The following is a 17,454-nucleotide window of genomic DNA, read 5'->3' on the forward strand; positions in this document are numbered from 1 at the left end:
GAATACACAGCTCATGCTCAGGTACAGCTCTGCTCATGTCCCTTACCTGCACAGTCCCGCAGGACACAGAGCATACATAACCCATACCCACAAGAGCAGTGGGCAGAAGCCGGGGGCAGTGACAGACTCCAGACACGCTGAGAATCTTGGGGGTGAGGGGCTGACCTGGGGAGAAGCTGCTCAGTTTAAAGAGTCTGCTTCCTACACACGTGTGATTTATCCCTACCAGGGTGGTAGCTGATGCCAGGCCCCTGGCAACATCCCTGGTGTGTGGAGAGGTGCGCTCACCTCATAGGTCTGAACACGCTCTGCACATGGTGGCTGTGCCCAAGCCAGGTCCAGCCCAGCTGCTGACAGGGTGAGGGAGATAAAACGAAGAATAAGATCCCACGCTTTCTCAACTATGTTTCTCAACCATAGCCTTTTACTGAACAAGACCCTGCAGGGGGAGTGTTCCTATGATTGTCACAACACTGACCCTCCTGAGAGGAAGCCTCACCTCGAGACCACCACCCTGCTGTGTCCCTCCCAGCTGCATCTTCTACTTGCAGCCCACGCGAGCTGCTACAGTCCGTGGATGGACTGGTCAGCTCCAAGGCCAGCCAGGAGGGGCAGCATGGGAGACACAAGCTTTCCCTTCCTTCTTGTGCCCAGCAACCCCTTTCAATCAACAAGGCTGAGGCAGAGCAATAGGGAAGCAGCAATGACCTTCTCTGCTGGACACCCCACGTGGCCCTCAGGCAGCTGCCACAGCCTCTGAAGGCTTCAGGACCTCATCCTCTGGCAGTGCTGGCCTGCCCTGCGGACGGGGCAGCCCTGGTAGAGCACCTTGGCATCACGTGGGGGTCAGATGAGCTCCATCTTGAACTGGCTGAAGTTTGGCACGGTGGGCGAGGGCTCTGCCACGCTGCTGAAGGGGACGCAGGGCTGGTTGGCTGGCACAGCGCCGTGGCTCACGGTGGAGCTCAGCTGCTGCAGCATCATCAGCATCTCCTGCTGCAGTCGCTGCTGGTGCTCCTGCTGGCGCTCCAGGCGGCACTGCCTCTCCAGCACCGCGTGCAGCGCCTGGCTCAGCTTCTGGATCTCTGCGTGTACAGCGTCCAGCTTCTCGGCAGCCGTGTGGGAACCAGGAGCAGGAGGAAGCACTGCTTCGCCCCAAGCAAGGTGTTGATTTCCAGGGCTCGTGGGGTTCAGTGGGGTGGTCTGTGTGCTGGCATCTTTGACCTAGAATAGCAGGAGGCAGGAGAGAAGTGAAGGTGAAAGATCATTAATTGCCCCTTCAACGAGGATAAGCAAGAGAAGGATTTATTCTGTGCTTCAGATGCAAGGCAGAAGGGAACTACGTTTGGACTGCAGTGTTCTCTGCTGTTCCTCCCTGCCCCATCCCTGTGCCTCTGCTCAGTGGCCACCTGCGTTGTTCTACCTGCTGCCAACTGGGCTGCCCATGCTCATGCCAGGTGTGTTTGCTCTGCAGGGATGGAAGTAGCATATCTGGGGTGTCCCCTCCCAGCTTTCCTGTATTGTACCCTGGAGGAAAGGGCTGTGCTGCCTGCGGGAGGGGTAAGGTGCTGGATTTTGAACCCCTGGGCAGCCTGTCTCCTAGAAAGGGTGTTTAACAAGTGTTCTCTAAAGCAGCTGGCAAGGGCTCTTGGCAAACACCTGAGCAGGCTGGAGTAGACCAGTAGCATTTGCTGCACCAGAGCAGATATGGAAAGGTGAGGGCTGCGAGTAGAAGACCCAGCTGGGAGGGACGCAACAGGGAGATGGTGGAAAGATGCAAAGGCTCAGCCTGACTCAGGGCTGTGTTTTGTACCCAGGGTACCTGGTGCTAGTGTCTTGAGATCCTCCTTTGGGCAACAGCGTCACCCATCAGTAACGCCTCCAGAGGTGGACATCTGCTCTTAAGGGGTGACCCTTGCACTGGGGACAGCCCCAAGGCCATGCTGCCCTCCTGCAGCCTACTTAGGGCTGGTTGCTGACGTTTTTCCCTGCAGCTTGCCACAGCCGCCAGGAAAGCTGCTCTGCCCATGCGAGCCATACATGCACCGTGATGGGCAGGACGGACCCTGCCCATGCGAGACACGGGCCTGCTGGGACACCCGTGAGCATCTGGTGCAGCTGTGTGTGCACATCCTGGGGCTCTCAGGGCATGGTGAGGTGGGGAGTATGCATTACAGACTGCTGTGGCTGGAGCTGTCCCCAGGGCAGCTGTCCTAGCTACCTCGCCCCATCCTGGTGCTCCACTGTCCTCCCATTTGTGGCTCGAAGCTGCTCGGCCCCCTCCCCACCCAAAGTGTCCCAGCTGCTCTCAACTGGGGCGATGCGGGAGCCCCCCAGGCACGCTCAGGAGGTTTGAGCATCAAGCATGTGACTGGCAGTCTGGTGCCCTTCTTCCCCCTTGCCTCCCTCCCTGCACGGGCTGGACAAGGACGCGGCAGGGTACCACGCAGGACTGCTCCCGTGGGTAGCTTGGTGCCAGCTCTGGATGAAGCAGATGGGCCCTCCCACCCCGACGCGCCACCCGGCACCCTACCTCGTTCTGCGGGAGAAGAGCCCTGTCCACGATCTTCTTCTTCGCCATCAGGGCTGGGTTCTTGGCAGGGGGCACGACGAGCCGCCCTTGGACAGGCAGCGGCTGTGTGGGGGCAGATGGGGTCCCTGGTATTTGGCAGCTCCCCAGAGCCGGGAGGGCACCCGTGGAACCGCTGTCACCTGCAAGGGACAGAAGAAAAATGCCTCAAAAGGAGACTCTGTCCCCAGACCTTCTGGGGCAGAACAGGGAGCCCGCGCCAGGGCAGGCCTGGACAGGGGCCCAGCCTTACCCTTCCCAGGAGGCAGTCCCACAGGCAGGGCCCCCCCCTGGCTGCCTGCTGCCCTGGCAGAACGAGGCCACGCTGACGATCTGGGTGCCCTCCTTGCCATCCTGGCCGCCAGCGGGAGCCACACTGGGCAATGTGGGGGGCCGGGGGCCTGGAGACTGGTGTAGCTCAGCCTCGTGCCCCTGCAGTGGGGGCCAGGGCTGCTCTTCACCCCAGCCACCCGCTGCTGGCCCCAGCTCCACACTCTTCCTCTTGAGGAAGAGATACACGGCCTGCGGTGTCACTCGGATGTTGTCCAGCTCCAGCACCTTCTTGATTTTGCGGAAACTCAGCCCCGCCCTGCGCAGCTCCACGATCCTTCTCTTGGCGTGGTCGTCCAAGCGGCCCATCGCTCCCGGCACCTACATCCCCGCCGTCCTGGCCAGCCAGTGGCACCTCTCAGCCCCACGGCACAAAGTGGAGCTGATGGTGGGGACACGGTGGCAGCCAGGTGGCACTGCATCCAGCGCTCGGGCTCTGCTAGCACTCCGCTGCCAGGCTGGTGGCCGTGGGGCCACGCTGCGCCATCCCCAGCCACAAGCAGCGATGCAGGTCCCAGCCAAAGAGCAGGAAAGAGGTGGCTCTTCCCACTGGGAGTGACCAGGGCTGGCCCAGAAGCCTGTCCCTTGCTCACGTGGGACCCCTCAGAGCAGAGGGTCCAACCTGACACCCCAGTCCCACAAGGGCACAGAGGATGATACGGGGCTCAGCTCCACCCAATATCATCAGCGAGGGGCGGGGAAGAGAGCAGGACCAGAGCGGGTTCAGGAAGGCACGCGTCCCTTCTGACAGGGAGGAGCTGTGTTGTTGGAGGACGAGGCAGAGGGACAAACAGAAGGGGAACTCCAAATCCACTCAGAAAGACACTTCTGGGCCCAGTGTCAGTCTCTGTTGTTACAAACCCCTCGGAGGGCCACGCGGCGCTGGGACAAGCAGCTGGCCAGGACAGCCAGGCCCCCTCACGGCAGGTGAAGCCGCAGCTGTCCGGGCCGTGCTGGCTCCCGTTGCGGTGCCACGCGGAGGCTGCTCCCCAGCCGCTCACTTGTGCAGTGCTGCAATCTCCCAGCGGTGGCGAGCCCGCTGTGCCTGGACCTCAGCAGCTCGTGGCTGCAAGCGGCTGCGCTGTGGACGTGCCCTAGTTCCCAGCTGGGGGCCTCAGAAGCAGCTCAGCTCTGCGGGGAGCCGGGTGCAAGCGCTGGCCAGCAGCAGGTCACGGTACGAGGCTGGCAGGTCCCCACTGGAGCCTCGCTCCTGCTTGGCGGCTGGGGAAGTTGTGGCGAGCAGGATCCAGGACGTTGCCGCTTGTGGCGTGGAAACTGTCAGCGCCTCAGAAACGACCCGTCAGGTCTGTAGGTGCCACCGTCCCATACCTTTGAAAGAAGTGAAAGGAAGCATTTATGCACCATTGTAAAGAAGGTCCAGGTACGCGTGTATGAGTGCACCTCCCGCGCTTCCCCGCCCCGATGCGCACAGCTTGGTGAGGGGACAGCGGGGGGGGGGGGGGAAACGTGGCCACGTGCTGCGTGTACGTGGGTGGGTGTAGCTGGGACTGCACTGCAGGTACAGCCCCCGAGATCACACCTACGTGGGATAAACCTATAAGTACAGAAGCACATCGCATCTGTGAGCGTGCGCCTACTGTCACAGTGGACGGTTTTTCCATTTCCTTTCAGCTTCCTTCCTCTGTAGGCATTGCTTGGAAAAATCAGTGCTGCATCTGCTGCCGCACGGACACACTTTGGGGTTTCACTTCCCCAAAACAAACAGCTCCCAAGAATTCCCATAGGACAGCACAATGCTTTCCAGCTCAGTGGTGTGTAACAGGGACCACATCAAGCAGTCACTGTCAAGCAGGTGAGAGCCGAACCTTGCTTCCTCAGGTACACGTTGGTCTCAAAAAAAGACACTGTGTTTTGCCTGCCAACATGGCAGAGACTCTTGGAGATCACTCACAGAAAGTGACAGGGAGAAAAGGAGCCGCTTATTTCGATGCAGCAGTTGTGCCCCTTTGCATTTTACTTCTTCCACGGCAAAAGGGAGAGGCATTAGCCAGGAGACACAGAGTGCACTTTGATCCCAAACTATTTGTATCTAAAGGCCACCCCACACCCTGCTACGGACGTGAGAGAGACCTTATCTATAAGAGCTGGGGGAGAGTGGATATGGGAGAACAGACGTGTCCCAGGCTGTAGCCCCTGTGACAGCAGAGCAGCAGGAAGAGGCGGCTTGCACTGCGCTCTCCCTGTGGCCTTCCCCCTTCGCTCGCTCATCCCCAGCCCTCCGCACACGGCTTGGTCTCTCTGACAGCTGGGGTCTGGCTCCATCTCTAGCTAAGCCTTCGTTTGCTTAGGTCCCCTGTGAACGTGGAGTTTTCCTGCACTAAATGTTCTTCCCATTTGCACGGATGAGCCCATCGTCTGAGCCCCTCTCTGCAGAGGGGATTTGCTGCAGGAGCTGGATCCCGTGTCACGCAGGCAGCTTACACAACACGGAGAAGAGACCCTTACGCTCCCGTGGCATGCCAAATGTTTGTTACTTTCCAGTAACTGGGGGGGAAGGGGGAAGAGGGGGAAGGAAAAATGCGAGGGAAAGATCCAGGAAGACTTCAGGGAGTTTACTAGAGCTGTGGTTTTGCATTGGCAATGGACCTTGCTTTAATTCTCAGGGCCAGCCCAGGGTCCTCTGAAGGTCCCTAAGTTGCACAGGAGAAGCCAGTTCAAGCGGAGGCTTGGCAGGGGCAGGGGAAGGCAGACCAGCAGTGGTTCACGGCGGCGCAATCACCCGAGCTGTGCTCCTACACCAACACTCCTACCCCAGTTCCAGATGTCTTTTACGTCTTTTCATTTCAGTGGATATCAGGAAAACAGAAATGTTTCATTCCCTACAGAAAGTCCCTGGAACAATCTCACCAGGGCTGACCCAGTCTTGGTTATTTCCCAAACGAGCATCTCCGCAGAGGCAGTTTCCATGCAAAGCACAGGCAGCACCGCAGCACCCCAGCCGGGACTCGCGCTTGCCCCCACCCACCCGAGGACTTCACCACTCACAGGACATCTTCGCTTGTGTGAGCAGCTGCGTTTGTTGTTAGACAGCCAGGCCTGCAGAAGGAATTTGGCTTCAGCCTGCCAGTTTAGGCATCTGTCCAAATTTCACATTGGCCACCCTTTCTTCAGCTGCTGCTGAACACTTGCAGTGCCTGAAGTCTTTAAGTACTTAGACATAGCCAGAAAAGCTCCTTTAACCAGGAAATCTGCTGGTAATGCTATTCCATAACTGCACACAGGAATGCTCACAGCAGTGAGAGGACCAGAGCCTCCCTTCTCACCGTGCTTATTTCTTCAGCTCTCCTGCTCTCTGTCCCAGAAAGCATTACGTACCAAATGGCATAACCTCACGAGAGAAGGAGAAAGAAGGCATCACGTCACGGCTGAGCGAGTACAAGACCTGAGAAGGAAGAAGGGTGTGAGTCCGGGTGAACCCGCATCTCCCACCACCTGGCCCCAGGGGCAAGCCGCAGTTCTTCTCCTCTTCTTCTGGCCCAGCCCCGGTGAGGGCCCAGCTGTGCACCCCCAGCAGAGGGGCACTCCCCCGTGAATCCCTCGGGGCCTTGCTGCCATCAGCACGTGCCTGTCGGCGGGGCTGCTGCCTGCTTCTGCCCTGCTCTCTGCAAGCCTGCTTTTGGACCCTGAGGTTTTTGCCCTGGGGAGATGCAAGCGAAGCTGCTCCCACAGTTCACGCTGGGAAGAATCAGGGAAGGATCAGACCCCAGCAGGGTCTCAAACAGATGGTAGTAGCGTGCCAGAATCCTGCAAATGCGTTAGTACAGGACAGCACTTCTCCAGGGCTACGTTTCCAGGGCTAGCTGCAGGACGGTGCAGCAGCTCCTTGGGAGGGAACATGCTGGGCGATGCACGCATTCACCTATAGATGGACTTAACCAGAGCAACAAGATTCAGTCCTTCACGTCAGAAGCAACACGGCCACGAGGGCAGCAGACACCAAGGTGGAAGGTGGTGTCTCGCTAGCAGGACAGACTGCTGCTACGGAGAATGGCTGAGGAAAGGGGGGCGTGGGAGAGGGGAGCGCTGCAGCCACAGAGCAGTAAGCGCGGCTCATCTCCTGCCTGGTCCTGGCAACCAAAAGCAGATGATTTATGGTGTTAGGATCCCAACGCACACTGCACTCGAAGCTCGCTGTGCAGCACAGAGTGCACACGCTAAGGCCTAAGAATAACCAAGACTTAAAATACATGGACCTAAGAAGGCCCATGGCCTTGCCGCCGCTGTACACTGCAAGGATCAGCTTCAGACCTCCAAAGAGGGCAGGCCAGAAGCGTGGAGACCGCTGCTGAAGGCTTAACTCACCGAGAAGAGTCTCAGCTAAGCGGATAAAATTCACCTCCTCCTCTAGCTTTGGGAGGAACCCCCCCAGACCTCCTCTTCCAAGCGCACGCGGCTCACCCACAGCACAGCCGCTGGAAGCTCAGCCCGACCTCAGCCGAGCCAGCGCGGGGTGCTGCTGCGCTCCGGGATAGCAACCTCCCGCCGCCCCCACAGGAACCCACGGCGGGGAGCGGCGCCGCTCCCGGGACCGGGCCGCAGCCGGGCGGACACGGGGCAGAGCCCCACGGCGGGGCCCCGCCGCCCGCCGCCCGCCCAGGGCAGCCCCGGGCCCCGCGGCCCCGCTCCGGCCCGGCCGCCCCCGGCCCCCCGGCCCCACGCCCGCACCTACGGGGGGCCGAGGGGCGGCAGCCGCGGCCTCCTGGAGCCGGGGGCGGCTTGCGGGGGCCCCGCTGCTTCCGACGCTGCGGCCCGCTCCGTCTGCGGGGAGCGGGGCCCCGGCCGCCGAGGGAGGAGCCCGGCCGTAACCCTTTCGGGGCTCCGGGGCCGGGCCGGGCCGCCCCTCCTGCCCTCCCCGGACCCCCCCGGCCGGCCGGGCGCGTTGCGGGCACCGGGGCTCCCGCTCCCCCCAGCGGGCTTGGGCTGGGACATCACCGGGCGGCAGCCCCCAGCCGAGCCCGGGACGCTCGGTGCCGCGGGGCGTCCCACGGAGCGCCCAGGGCTGGGGAAGGAGCGGGGGGGCTCGCCCCGGGGCCGGCCGGCCTCCCGAGCGGCTGCTGCGGCGCCCGGGCCGCTTCCCGGCACGGCGCTGGGCGCCGCCGGCCGGTGCGGAGCCATTGCTTCCCTCCCTGCGCTGCCGCACAGCCTGGGCTTGGGTGGGTGGGTGGGTGGGTGATAATATTTTATTTTCATTTTCATTTATTTTTTATTTTTTTCCCTCTTCCTTTTCCCTTTAGCCGTCCTTATCTCAACCCGTGAGTTTTTTTTTAATTATTATTTAATTATTATTTTATTTTTTCTCCCCCCCTCCACCCGAGCACCGACCGAGCGCCCCCCCCGTCCCCCCCCCCTTAAGCCTCGAGGCCCCGCCCCCCCCCGCGTGACGCCATCGCCGCGCGCCCCCCGGGCGCGTTCCCGCCCGCGCTGCGTCCATCCCGCGCGACGCGGCCCGGAGCGGCGGCGGCTGCCGAGGATGTGAGTGCGGCCGGGGGCGGCGCGGGGGGCATCGGCCTCCATCCGGCCCGGCCGCCGCTCCCAGCGGCCTCGCAGCCGCCCGGGGGGGCCGAGGGGGGCGCCGCGGAGGAGCCGCCGAGGAGATGGCGGGGGGCCGGCGGGCGGGGGGGGGCGCCGAGGCGCCGCGGCCTAGCGCGGGGGGCGGGCGGGAGCCGGGAGGCCGGGCCGGGGAGGGGCCGGGGCTGGGCCCGCGGCGCTGCCGGGCCCGGGGGGGGGGCCCGGAGGTGGCGGGGCCGTGCTCTCAGCCCGGCTCCGCGCTCGGGGGAGCTGAGGTCGCTGCCCTCGCCGCGGCGTTCGGCTGTGGGGGCGCGGCTCGCTGCAAGGCGGCCCCGGACGGCAGCGCCGCGGGTGCGGGAGTGCCGGGCCCGGGCAGCCTGCTCTGCGGTGGGGCTGCCACACGTCGGCCTGTTACGGGTTCGTTTCTTTTGTTTTGGTCGTTGGGAAGACGCACGTTGCCTAGAAGTGCCTCCTATCGTTGCACGCCCTCGTGCGAAGGTTGAGGTTTGTCCTTTCCGCACCGAGGTGCGGTCCAGCGGCTGTCTGCACACGCGTTGAAGTGCCCCCAGGCTCCGACTTTTAGGCTGAGGTTTCCAGCTGAAGTGTCCCTGAGAAAGGCACATATTATTGTGATAGAGAAAAAAATGAAGGTTAGTTTAGAGGCCCCTTAAATGCTGCATCACAGGAAGTTTGCTGGCTGTACAAACACCGCTTGGTAGTTTGTGTGGTAAGTGCCGGGCTGGAGGAAGGCACGGCGGAGCGGTGCCAGAGCGGCAGCTGTTTACCAGCAGTAGCTCCTGCTGCTCCGGCAGGCTGGGTATCAGCAGTAGGTGTGTTGCCCTTCAGCTCTGCTCCCTCCCTGCCGTTCCTCCAGCAGGGCCGGAGCTGGAGCTGACAGTTCGGCGGCCGGTAGCTCTGCACGGCTGAGCTGGTGGCACCACGACCACAGTTGCAAGAGTAGTTGGTGTGTGGGAAGAAGTAATACAAACCCAACTGGTTGTTCAGAAGGGAAGTGAGGAAGGAAAATACCGAGTGCTTTGGTTTTGCGTGTCCAGGAGCTTGTCTGTTCTGTTCTGTTCTTCCCAGCGGGTCAGCTGGTCTGTCCCAGTGGTCTTGTTTCTGAACAGGGAAGGCATAGAGCTGGTTAAAAATGTCCTACAGCTTAATGGCAGGCACAGGCTTGCTTTTCTCGACCACCTTTAGCACCCGTGGAGGAGTCCCTGGGCTGCCTTCTCCCTGCTGCAGGTGTTAGGGAAGGCCTGCTGGTGTTACGTTTGTGCTGCTGCTGTCCTGTTCTCTGTGCAGAAGGGCCCGGGTGTTCAATAAGGAAGCTGTGGGGAGCAAGGTGTGCGAACGCTCATTTGTGTTGCTTTTTGTGGTGGTTGTGTTAGGGAAGACCCCGAAACGAAAAATCAGGAGAGCCGAGTTCAGCTGTTCAGAAGCGATCTCTTCCCAGTCATAAACTGAATTGAAATTTAGAGAACAAAGCAGTCGATTATCAGAGTTGGGACACCAGAAGCACAGAAGCAACGAGACCGTTGCATGCAATAAGCTGAAGTTTTTCTCTTGTTAGCGAACTTTGCCTTCACGCATGGAGGGGGAAGTGTTTCCAACACCACGCAGCACTGTGACTGTGGTGTCACTGCTCGTAATTCTGGCAGTTCAGGGGGGTCTCGTGCCCATTCTTCATTTCCCGAATGTTTCATTTGTAGGTAGGTAATTGGCGTCACACCAACTCAAATCTGGCACGTTTTTTAGCAGTTATTAAAATATACGTGGAGGCAGCTTTGTAATTCAGATGTTAAGCAATCTTAATCTGGTCTTTCTAAGGCTGAAAGGGCTTTGGGAGGAGCTTGTTAGGGCTGAAAGCAGCCGGAATTGAGTGTGGGTTTTTTGTTGCTGAAGTTCTCAGCAATACTTGTTGACCAACATGTGCTCTGGGGCACAAATTGGCTGTGGAGGAAACCAAAGCTTGCTCCTCTGGAGGCGAGGCGGCTGTCAGGAGGCACGAGCTGCGTGTACGCCTTGCAGAGGAGCTGGGTGTCCTCCACCTGCCTTTTCTTTTCTGGGGAGGGTTGGAGAGTGAGGATCCTTTGTACTCTGCGAGTATCGAAGTGACAACTTCAGACACACATACGGACGTGGATGTGAGACACGGTGCCAGTGTGAGCAGGCGCGGGGTGGGCTGTTACCGCCGCGTAGCGGGGTGTGCAGCTCAGGGACCCTGCAGAAGTCAGGTGTCGTCCAGTACGCTGCCACTGCTGCAAAGCAGTTTTGCTCTGTTATGCCTACCTGTTAATTTCTTCTTTTTAAACACTTCTATCTTGTCACTAGCCTGCTCTTTAGAGTTTATTGCACTCGATTAGGGATCGGTTCTCAGAACCGAGGAGTTAAAAGTGAGATTTGAGATAAGTGAGGCTCATTGGATGCTGCTTTGGATGCCTCTGAAGGGGAAGTGGATTTATCAGGAGTGAAAAAAAGAGTTTGCTAGTACTCTAATAATAAAAAACCCAACCCTAGGTAATCATTCCACCCCAATTTTCTAGGCGTAATGAAACCAGGGATGTTGTAGGGTACTAGGGCTCTCCCAGTGAGGGTGAGGAATTGGAAATGCACCTCTTTCTGTGTGAGTTTGTATGTGACGATTTATGGATGCTGTAGTTGTCATCTTCAAAGCTGCTGCTCTGTAATGTAAAATATTTTCCTTTTTCTAAAAAGCGCAGACTTGCCTAATGCTTTAACTCTGCAGTTATGGTGATCTTGAGTTATGTTTGAAGTTCAGTGTTTCGGGTTGCCTTTCAGTTCCTTGTTTGGGTGCGGTTTTCTGTATTAAACAGTCCCTTCTGCAATTTGTTCTTTAAGGGCTCCCTCACCAACCAAACGCAAGGATAGGTCTGAAGAGAAATCAAAGGACCGATCAAAGGACAAAGCATCCACTAAGGAATCGGGTGAGAAGGATCGTGGTCGGGACAAGACACGCAAAAGACGTAGTGCTTCCAGCGGGAGCAGCAGTACCAGGTAGCTACCGTTACAGGTCGTAACAAAAAACAGCGTTTTCAGAAGCCATCAGCCATACTTCTGGTTCATTTCATTCCCCACGTCATGGACTCATTCAAACGTTGCCTTGTGTTAGTCACAGTAAAATTGTGTCTGACTTGAAGGGTTTGGGTCCTGTCAGATACGAATTTCATTTGGCTGAACTAGCGAGCTATGGAGAGTCGATTTTCAATGTTTCAACCTGCAGTTGTTTTCTTTGTAATTCTCAGAAGTTTTTCAGCTATTCTTTTTCTGGGTACTCCACTCATGTTTTTTTTCCCCTATCAGGTCCCGTTCCAGCTCAACTTCCAGCTCAGGGTCCAGTTCCAGCACTGGCTCTAGCAGCGGCTCTAGCTCCTCTTCTGCCTCGAGTCGCTCTGGGAGCTCCAGCACCTCACGCAGTTCCAGTTCCAGCAGCTCTTCTGGATCCCCCAGCCCGTCTCGGCGGAGACACGACAACAGGAGACGTTCCCGTTCCAAGTGAGTTCTGTTTGTCTTTTAGGAATTAGCAGATAGCAGGCTGAGTTCCGAGTAGAATACGAGGGTTTTATCAGAATAGTTTTTTTTCTGAGGACTTTTTTTTTTTTTTTAATAAGTTAGAGATCTGGATTTTGTTAGAATGGGTGTGCTCCAATCAAAATCAAACTTGCCTTACAATCAAAACATATGCTCTGCAGAGATTAAAGAGAAATTAAAAATCTCCTTTTTTTTAAGGAGAGCTACATGCTATATTTTGTAGAGGCAGTTTTAATTAATGTTTGCCCATTAGAATGGGAGTATAAGGGCACCAGATGACAGTAAAGGTCTTTATATATTCCCTGTAAATTATAGCCAGAGCAACAGAAAAGCCAGGGCTGATAATGGTGGGTATGTTCTGTGTGTGTATGTTCTCTTATGTGTAAAAATAAAATGGGTGGGGACCAAAGGAAGCATTTTTGTAAGGGTAGCAATCAAACTATCTTAATACCCATACAGGTTTTTTTCCTTTGGATAATTCTGTAAATAAGGTGTGGAAGGCTGATAAAATCTACTAAAGTGTTATAATCCAGTTTGCTTTTTTAGTGTGTCCCTAAATTTATGACAGTAAGATTTGGAAGAAGCCTAAATACAAATGTTTTGCCTACTGAGGGTTTTTAATTTTTTAAAAAAAATCTGGGTAGCAATTTTAAAAACCTGCAAGCAAAATGCAATATGCAGCTATTTAAATAGTTCAGGTGTGATATTTCCAGCCCTACATAGTGAACAGAAGATAGAGAAACACAGATCACTAGATCCATTAATTTTTGGTGTGCTTTCTTCCTCTTTAATTGTTGTATTAAATGATGTTTTTTGTTTTAACAACTACAAAAATCTGTAGCTATTGCCAACAACTTTGAAGAAATGTCTGGTAAATTTCAAATTTATTTCCCTAGCTGTGGTAGGGCTAAAACTTAGAGAAAAGGGGAGCCTCAGATTTCAGAAGGTTCTAAAGTAAAAGCAGACAAGGTAAATGTCAGTCTTGAGATGTTTCTGAGTAGAACACTACCACCAGCTCAACACTTCCTAGCCTGTAATGTCTTTGGAAAAATTCTGCCCTCGCAAGAAAAATGGTACTTTTGAAAATCATGTGATAGGGATTGGCTTCTAGTTTTTGTCTCACTTTTTCCTTAAGCTATAAACATTTTCTGTTGTGAAATCAGGTCCAAGCCACCCAAGAGAGATGAAAAGGAGCGGAAGAGGCGCAGCCCGTCACCCAGACCTACAAAAGTACACGTTGGAAGGCTCACTAGAAATGTGACCAAGGTAATGGCGTGCTCCCCTGGAATGCCAAGCTTACATATCATGTGTGGGCGTTTGTTGGTGGCTTTCTTAAAGCCTTCAATTTTGTTGTTGTTGTTGCTGGACTGCTGCCAAAATAACTCTTTTGGAAATTCTTGCTTTGTGTCCAAACTGATGAGTGAGGAAAACTTCACTAGAACCTCACTGAGTCAAATATAGTACAGGCTTCTGAGACTCCGTAGTGCTAAAAGGTTTGTCTGCTTTGTTGGAACCCCAGACCTGGTATCTTGCCTTACTATGAAGAAAACTGTCGAAGACAGGACAGTAGCAGAAATGACCTGGGAGGCGTTAAGAACATCTGGAGGTTCTTGAAAAGGGTCTGAAGAGAGATGGTCTGGCAATGTAGTTTAAAGGTCTTCAGAGGTAAAAGTTCAGGGTGCTGAAAAAATGGTGTTTTTAAAAAGTATTGAGAATTGTACCTTAAGAGTCTCTAACTAAGGGCGCAAGCTCACTTCCGTAAGGTCCCCAAGAGGGTTTTTACCGTAGTGGTGGAGTTTTTGTAGCCTGTGATGACATTCAAGCAGTAATGCTGTTAGACCTCAAGGTCTGGAATGATCCGAGGTGAAACTGAATGGACAACGGTATAGAAAGTGGTAATCCAGGTTCCTTTCCACACCTGACGAGTGAAATATGTCTGACCCTGCTGATGGCACCCATTTAAAGCTAACTTAGTGCTGTGTACATCTTGAATTTACTGCTCTGTACCAGCCACACCTGGTCAGTGGTGTGAGTGGTAAGAGACATACGGGACGCATACCATAAGGGTGGTATAGGTCCTTAAGTTCTGCTCTTTCTCTGCAGGATCACATCATGGAAATATTTTCCACTTATGGAAAGATTAAAATGATTGACATGCCAGTTGACAGGCTAAATCCACACCTCTCTAAAGGTTACGCTTACGTTGAGTTTGAGAACCCAGATGATGCTGAGAAAGCCCTGAAACACATGGATGGAGGTAGGTGTCAAATGTTGAAGGGAGGCTGGGTGCTTCTTAAAAAAAAAAAAAAAATCTTTGTAACAGGTGGGCTTGATCTGAAAATGAGTGAGAGATGATGGCACAGCTTTTGGGTAACTGATCTGAAATACTCTCATTCTGTTTTCAGCTTGAATGAGTTTGGCTTTTGTGTGATTTCAGGACAGATCTATAAAAACTGCAAAACCACTAAAACTGATATTTTTTCCAAAATAAAAACCAATAAAATTCTTTAAATTTCTGCTAAAAATCCTTCCCGATTAACATCTGATGGGATATTTGATCTAGAAGTCCAGTGTGTATGTATGTGGACTTTATCAACGTAAGTCTGGGGCGGGTGGTGGAAACAGCTGCAGACAAAGCTTGTGACAAAGCTGGGAGTTGCAGCAGTGTGATCTGTAGATGTTGGTGCTGGGAAATGCTTGCATCATCCTACTTCTGTGATTTCATGAAAAGGCCAGATCGATGGTCAGGAGATCACTGCCACAGCCGTGCTGGCGCCACGACCTAGACCGCCTCCCAGACGCTTCAGCCCACCCCGGAGGATGCTGCCACCACCACCCATGTGGCGCAGGTCACCCCCTCGCATGAGGAGAAGGTGAGAGATGCGACAATTGGTATTTCCTTCTCAGTGTGACAAGAATGTATCCCCGACATACTCAGCATGAGGGCAGCTTCATCCCGTTGGACTTGACTTGCCCTTCCAAATGATGGTAACTCGCAGCTTTTGGGCATCAGTTGAACCCAGACACTGTGCTTCTGAACTGCTTAGTGCCGGCGCTGACCTGCTGCGGTCTGCTTACCGCGGTCTGCCTTGACCGCGGTCTGCTTGACCGCGGTCTGCTGCGGTCTGCCTTCGGACCGCGGTCTGCCTTCGGACCGCGGTCTGCTGGAAACATCAGACGCTTTCCAGCCTGCTCCCTGGAGTCCCTTCCACACAGTGCTTTGAGGCGAAGTGACACACAGTTGTGGCTGGGAGAAGGTTTTTTGGCAGCCTGCTCTAGCTGCTTGCCTTTTTGAAGTCCTTGCACCTCTCTCCCTTAGTTCTGTGAATGAGAACATGACCACAAAGCAGCCCTCCTGCATCAGGGGCTGGAGTACACTGACCCCAGGGTAGCACCGGGTGCGTACACACCCGTAGTGTGGTGCAGGCTCTGAAAGGTTGACCTGAGAACATTGAGGCAGCCCTTTCTCAGGATCTAGGTGAGCTCCTCCGCCTCAGAAACCTGCTGAAACTCTTGTAACCACTAAAAGCAGTTCGTGATTGGAACCAGCTGATTGCTGGACGGATAGATGGAGGTTTAAAAGAGAACGTGGCACAAGATTCGCTGCTCGTTGGTCCTCCATAAAATATGCTTTTTACTGAGGCCATGGAAATGGATTGGATGGTTTGTTTGCTTCCCTGGTCCAGCTTACCGTCCTGTCAGGCTCTGTTAATATTCTCTGGCTGGAACCTTGGTGTCACACTGGTGGCTGTATAGATAGTTGTAGTACTGAAGTTCTTGAAGCTCTACCGTTTCTTAGAGTTAGAATTCCCCTAAGAAATGACCCTGTGGTTCTGTGTGACTTAGATAAACCCCTTCCCTGAATCTCACCGTATTTTAGGAGCTGAAGTTGACCTTTCACATGGAGGAGAATCTGATGTAGAATGAACTTGAGTTTGTTTTGCTTGCGAGTAAATAAGAATCTTGTCTGTTCTTTGGATATTAAGCCTTCTTTCAACTTCAGAAGCAGAGGGGCAGTAGCTAGAACATTCCTGCTATAATATTCCTCTTTGAATTGCCTTTTTGCTCTCTGGAGTTGGCTGTAGTTCACTGGAGCTCTTTCAGAGTGGCATTTAGTGTTGTTTTTTTTTTGAAGGGGGACAGGGAACATTGATTTGAAAAAGTGGTAGATGAGCTGACAGATGACTGGAACCTGTTGTCCACGCCTCCTAATAAAAGTTTTCTTCATCCTTCTCTGCCAGGTCCCGATCTCCTAGGCGCAGATCCCCCGTTCGCCGGCGATCAAGATCCAGATCTCCTGGACGAAGGCGCCATCGCAGCCGCTCCAGCTCAAACTCTTCACGATAAAGCAAAAAGACTGGACAGCTTTTTATTTTTTAACTTAAATCCCATGTAACTAAATATTGTACCTTTTTTTATAATGGGTCTGGGTGAGGAGGGGATAGAGGGGGAGAGAAGAGAGAGAGAGAGAGAATCCTGGCAGTGAAGGTGATTTAAGAGGAGAAATTTACAGTTCCTGGCCATTAGATAGCCTCTGCTGTGGGGCTTCTAGTTTCCTGGCATTGATTGAAGTTATTTAAAAAAAAAAAAAAAAAAAAAGGCTTTGATTTTTTAAAGGCTACAAAAACAGCATCTCTTCCAGATAAATGGGTGGAAAGATGTTATAGCTTCTCTTTCTCCAGTTAGCAGGCTGCTGCTTGATGATTTCCAAACGCTTAGCACGCTGTACAGACGAGCATGTAAATCTGGAGCTATTTTGGAAACCCTATAGAGTAGGACGGGGGCGTTTGGCTCCATCACTGGGGTTCTCAGAGCAGCTGGAGTGCAGATGACCAAATCTGCCCGAGACGTCAATAATGAGCTGTTGCTTTGTTCCAGTGCTGAAGTGACGATAGTTTCTGCACGTTGAACTCTCCCGTAATGCCAGTACCAGTCGAACGCTGCAGAAACAGTGGTGCGGCCTGGGGAGCTTTAGGAAAGAAGCTGGAAAGCCTGAGCGCAGGTTTGGAGCGGCTGCCCTGGGGGCTTCCCGCCCCCTTTCCGTAAGGTTTTGGGTGAAAGTTTCCCGTCCAGCCCCCCAGTGAAATGGTGCGAGTGCTTCTGCTCCTGCAAATCTCCGGTTAGCGAGGGGGCACCGAGCCGGGGGCAGCCTGGGGGCTGCGCTGCTGCCCGCAGAGGCGCGGGGCTCGCCGCCTCTTGTACAGTCGGTCCTATAAAGTTGCTGGTTTTGTTCTTTGTTGTTGTTTTTTTTTTTTTTTGGTCGTTGTCGTCGTTTTGTATGACTTTGTAGCCGTTCGGGCCGCGTCGCGTTTGTAGCGGTGCGGGACGCGCCCGCCGAATAAAGCCGTAGGGTTCAGAGCACCGCGCCTCCGCCTCGCTCCTTCTCGGCCGGGGGGGGGTGGTTAAGGGGGGGGCGCTGCGCCTTTAAGAGAGGCGCGGGCGGTGCCTGTGACGTCCCGCGGGCCGGCGCCGCC

At 54.7% G+C, this 17,454-nt stretch overlaps 2 protein-coding genes across 11 annotated transcripts; one reads left to right on the forward strand and one right to left on the reverse strand.

Annotated features, from left to right (window-relative positions):
• Positions 1 to 402: 402 nt before the first annotated feature.
• LOC106046336 (uncharacterized) lies at positions 403 to 7,739 on the reverse strand. 10 transcript variants are annotated; one of them, XM_066977414.1, is made up of 5 exons: positions 7,590 to 7,694; positions 6,236 to 6,302; positions 2,823 to 4,228; positions 2,534 to 2,712; positions 403 to 1,224 (listed from the first exon to the last, which is right to left on the reverse strand). In XM_066977414.1, the coding sequence occupies exons 3-5, from the start codon at positions 2,920 to 2,922 to the stop codon at positions 847 to 849; spliced, it is 657 nt and encodes a 218-aa protein (XP_066833515.1). In that variant the 5' UTR covers positions 2,923 to 4,228; positions 6,236 to 6,302; positions 7,590 to 7,694; the 3' UTR covers positions 403 to 846. The 10 variants fall into 10 exon arrangements, with proteins under 10 accessions (XP_066833515.1, XP_066833514.1, XP_066833513.1 ...); XM_066977413.1 differs by having other exon boundaries at positions 6,184 to 6,302; XM_066977412.1 differs by having other exon boundaries at positions 6,184 to 6,302; positions 7,586 to 7,672.
• Positions 7,740 to 8,226: 487 nt separating this feature from the next.
• On the forward strand, positions 8,227 to 17,341 carry RNPS1 (RNA binding protein with serine rich domain 1). The gene is made up of 7 exons (XM_066977407.1): positions 8,227 to 8,392; positions 11,291 to 11,446; positions 11,753 to 11,944; positions 13,144 to 13,246; positions 14,084 to 14,237; positions 14,712 to 14,853; positions 16,222 to 17,341. Coding segments are annotated over exons 1-7 (855 nt in total). The 5' UTR covers positions 8,227 to 8,390; the 3' UTR covers positions 16,328 to 17,341.
• Positions 17,342 to 17,454: the final 113 nt, after the last annotated feature.

The sequence above is a fragment of the Anser cygnoides genome, chromosome 15 (genome assembly GCF_040182565.1).
Source record: "Anser cygnoides isolate HZ-2024a breed goose chromosome 15, Taihu_goose_T2T_genome, whole genome shotgun sequence".
Lineage (NCBI taxonomy): Eukaryota > Metazoa > Chordata > Aves > Anseriformes > Anatidae > Anser > Anser cygnoides.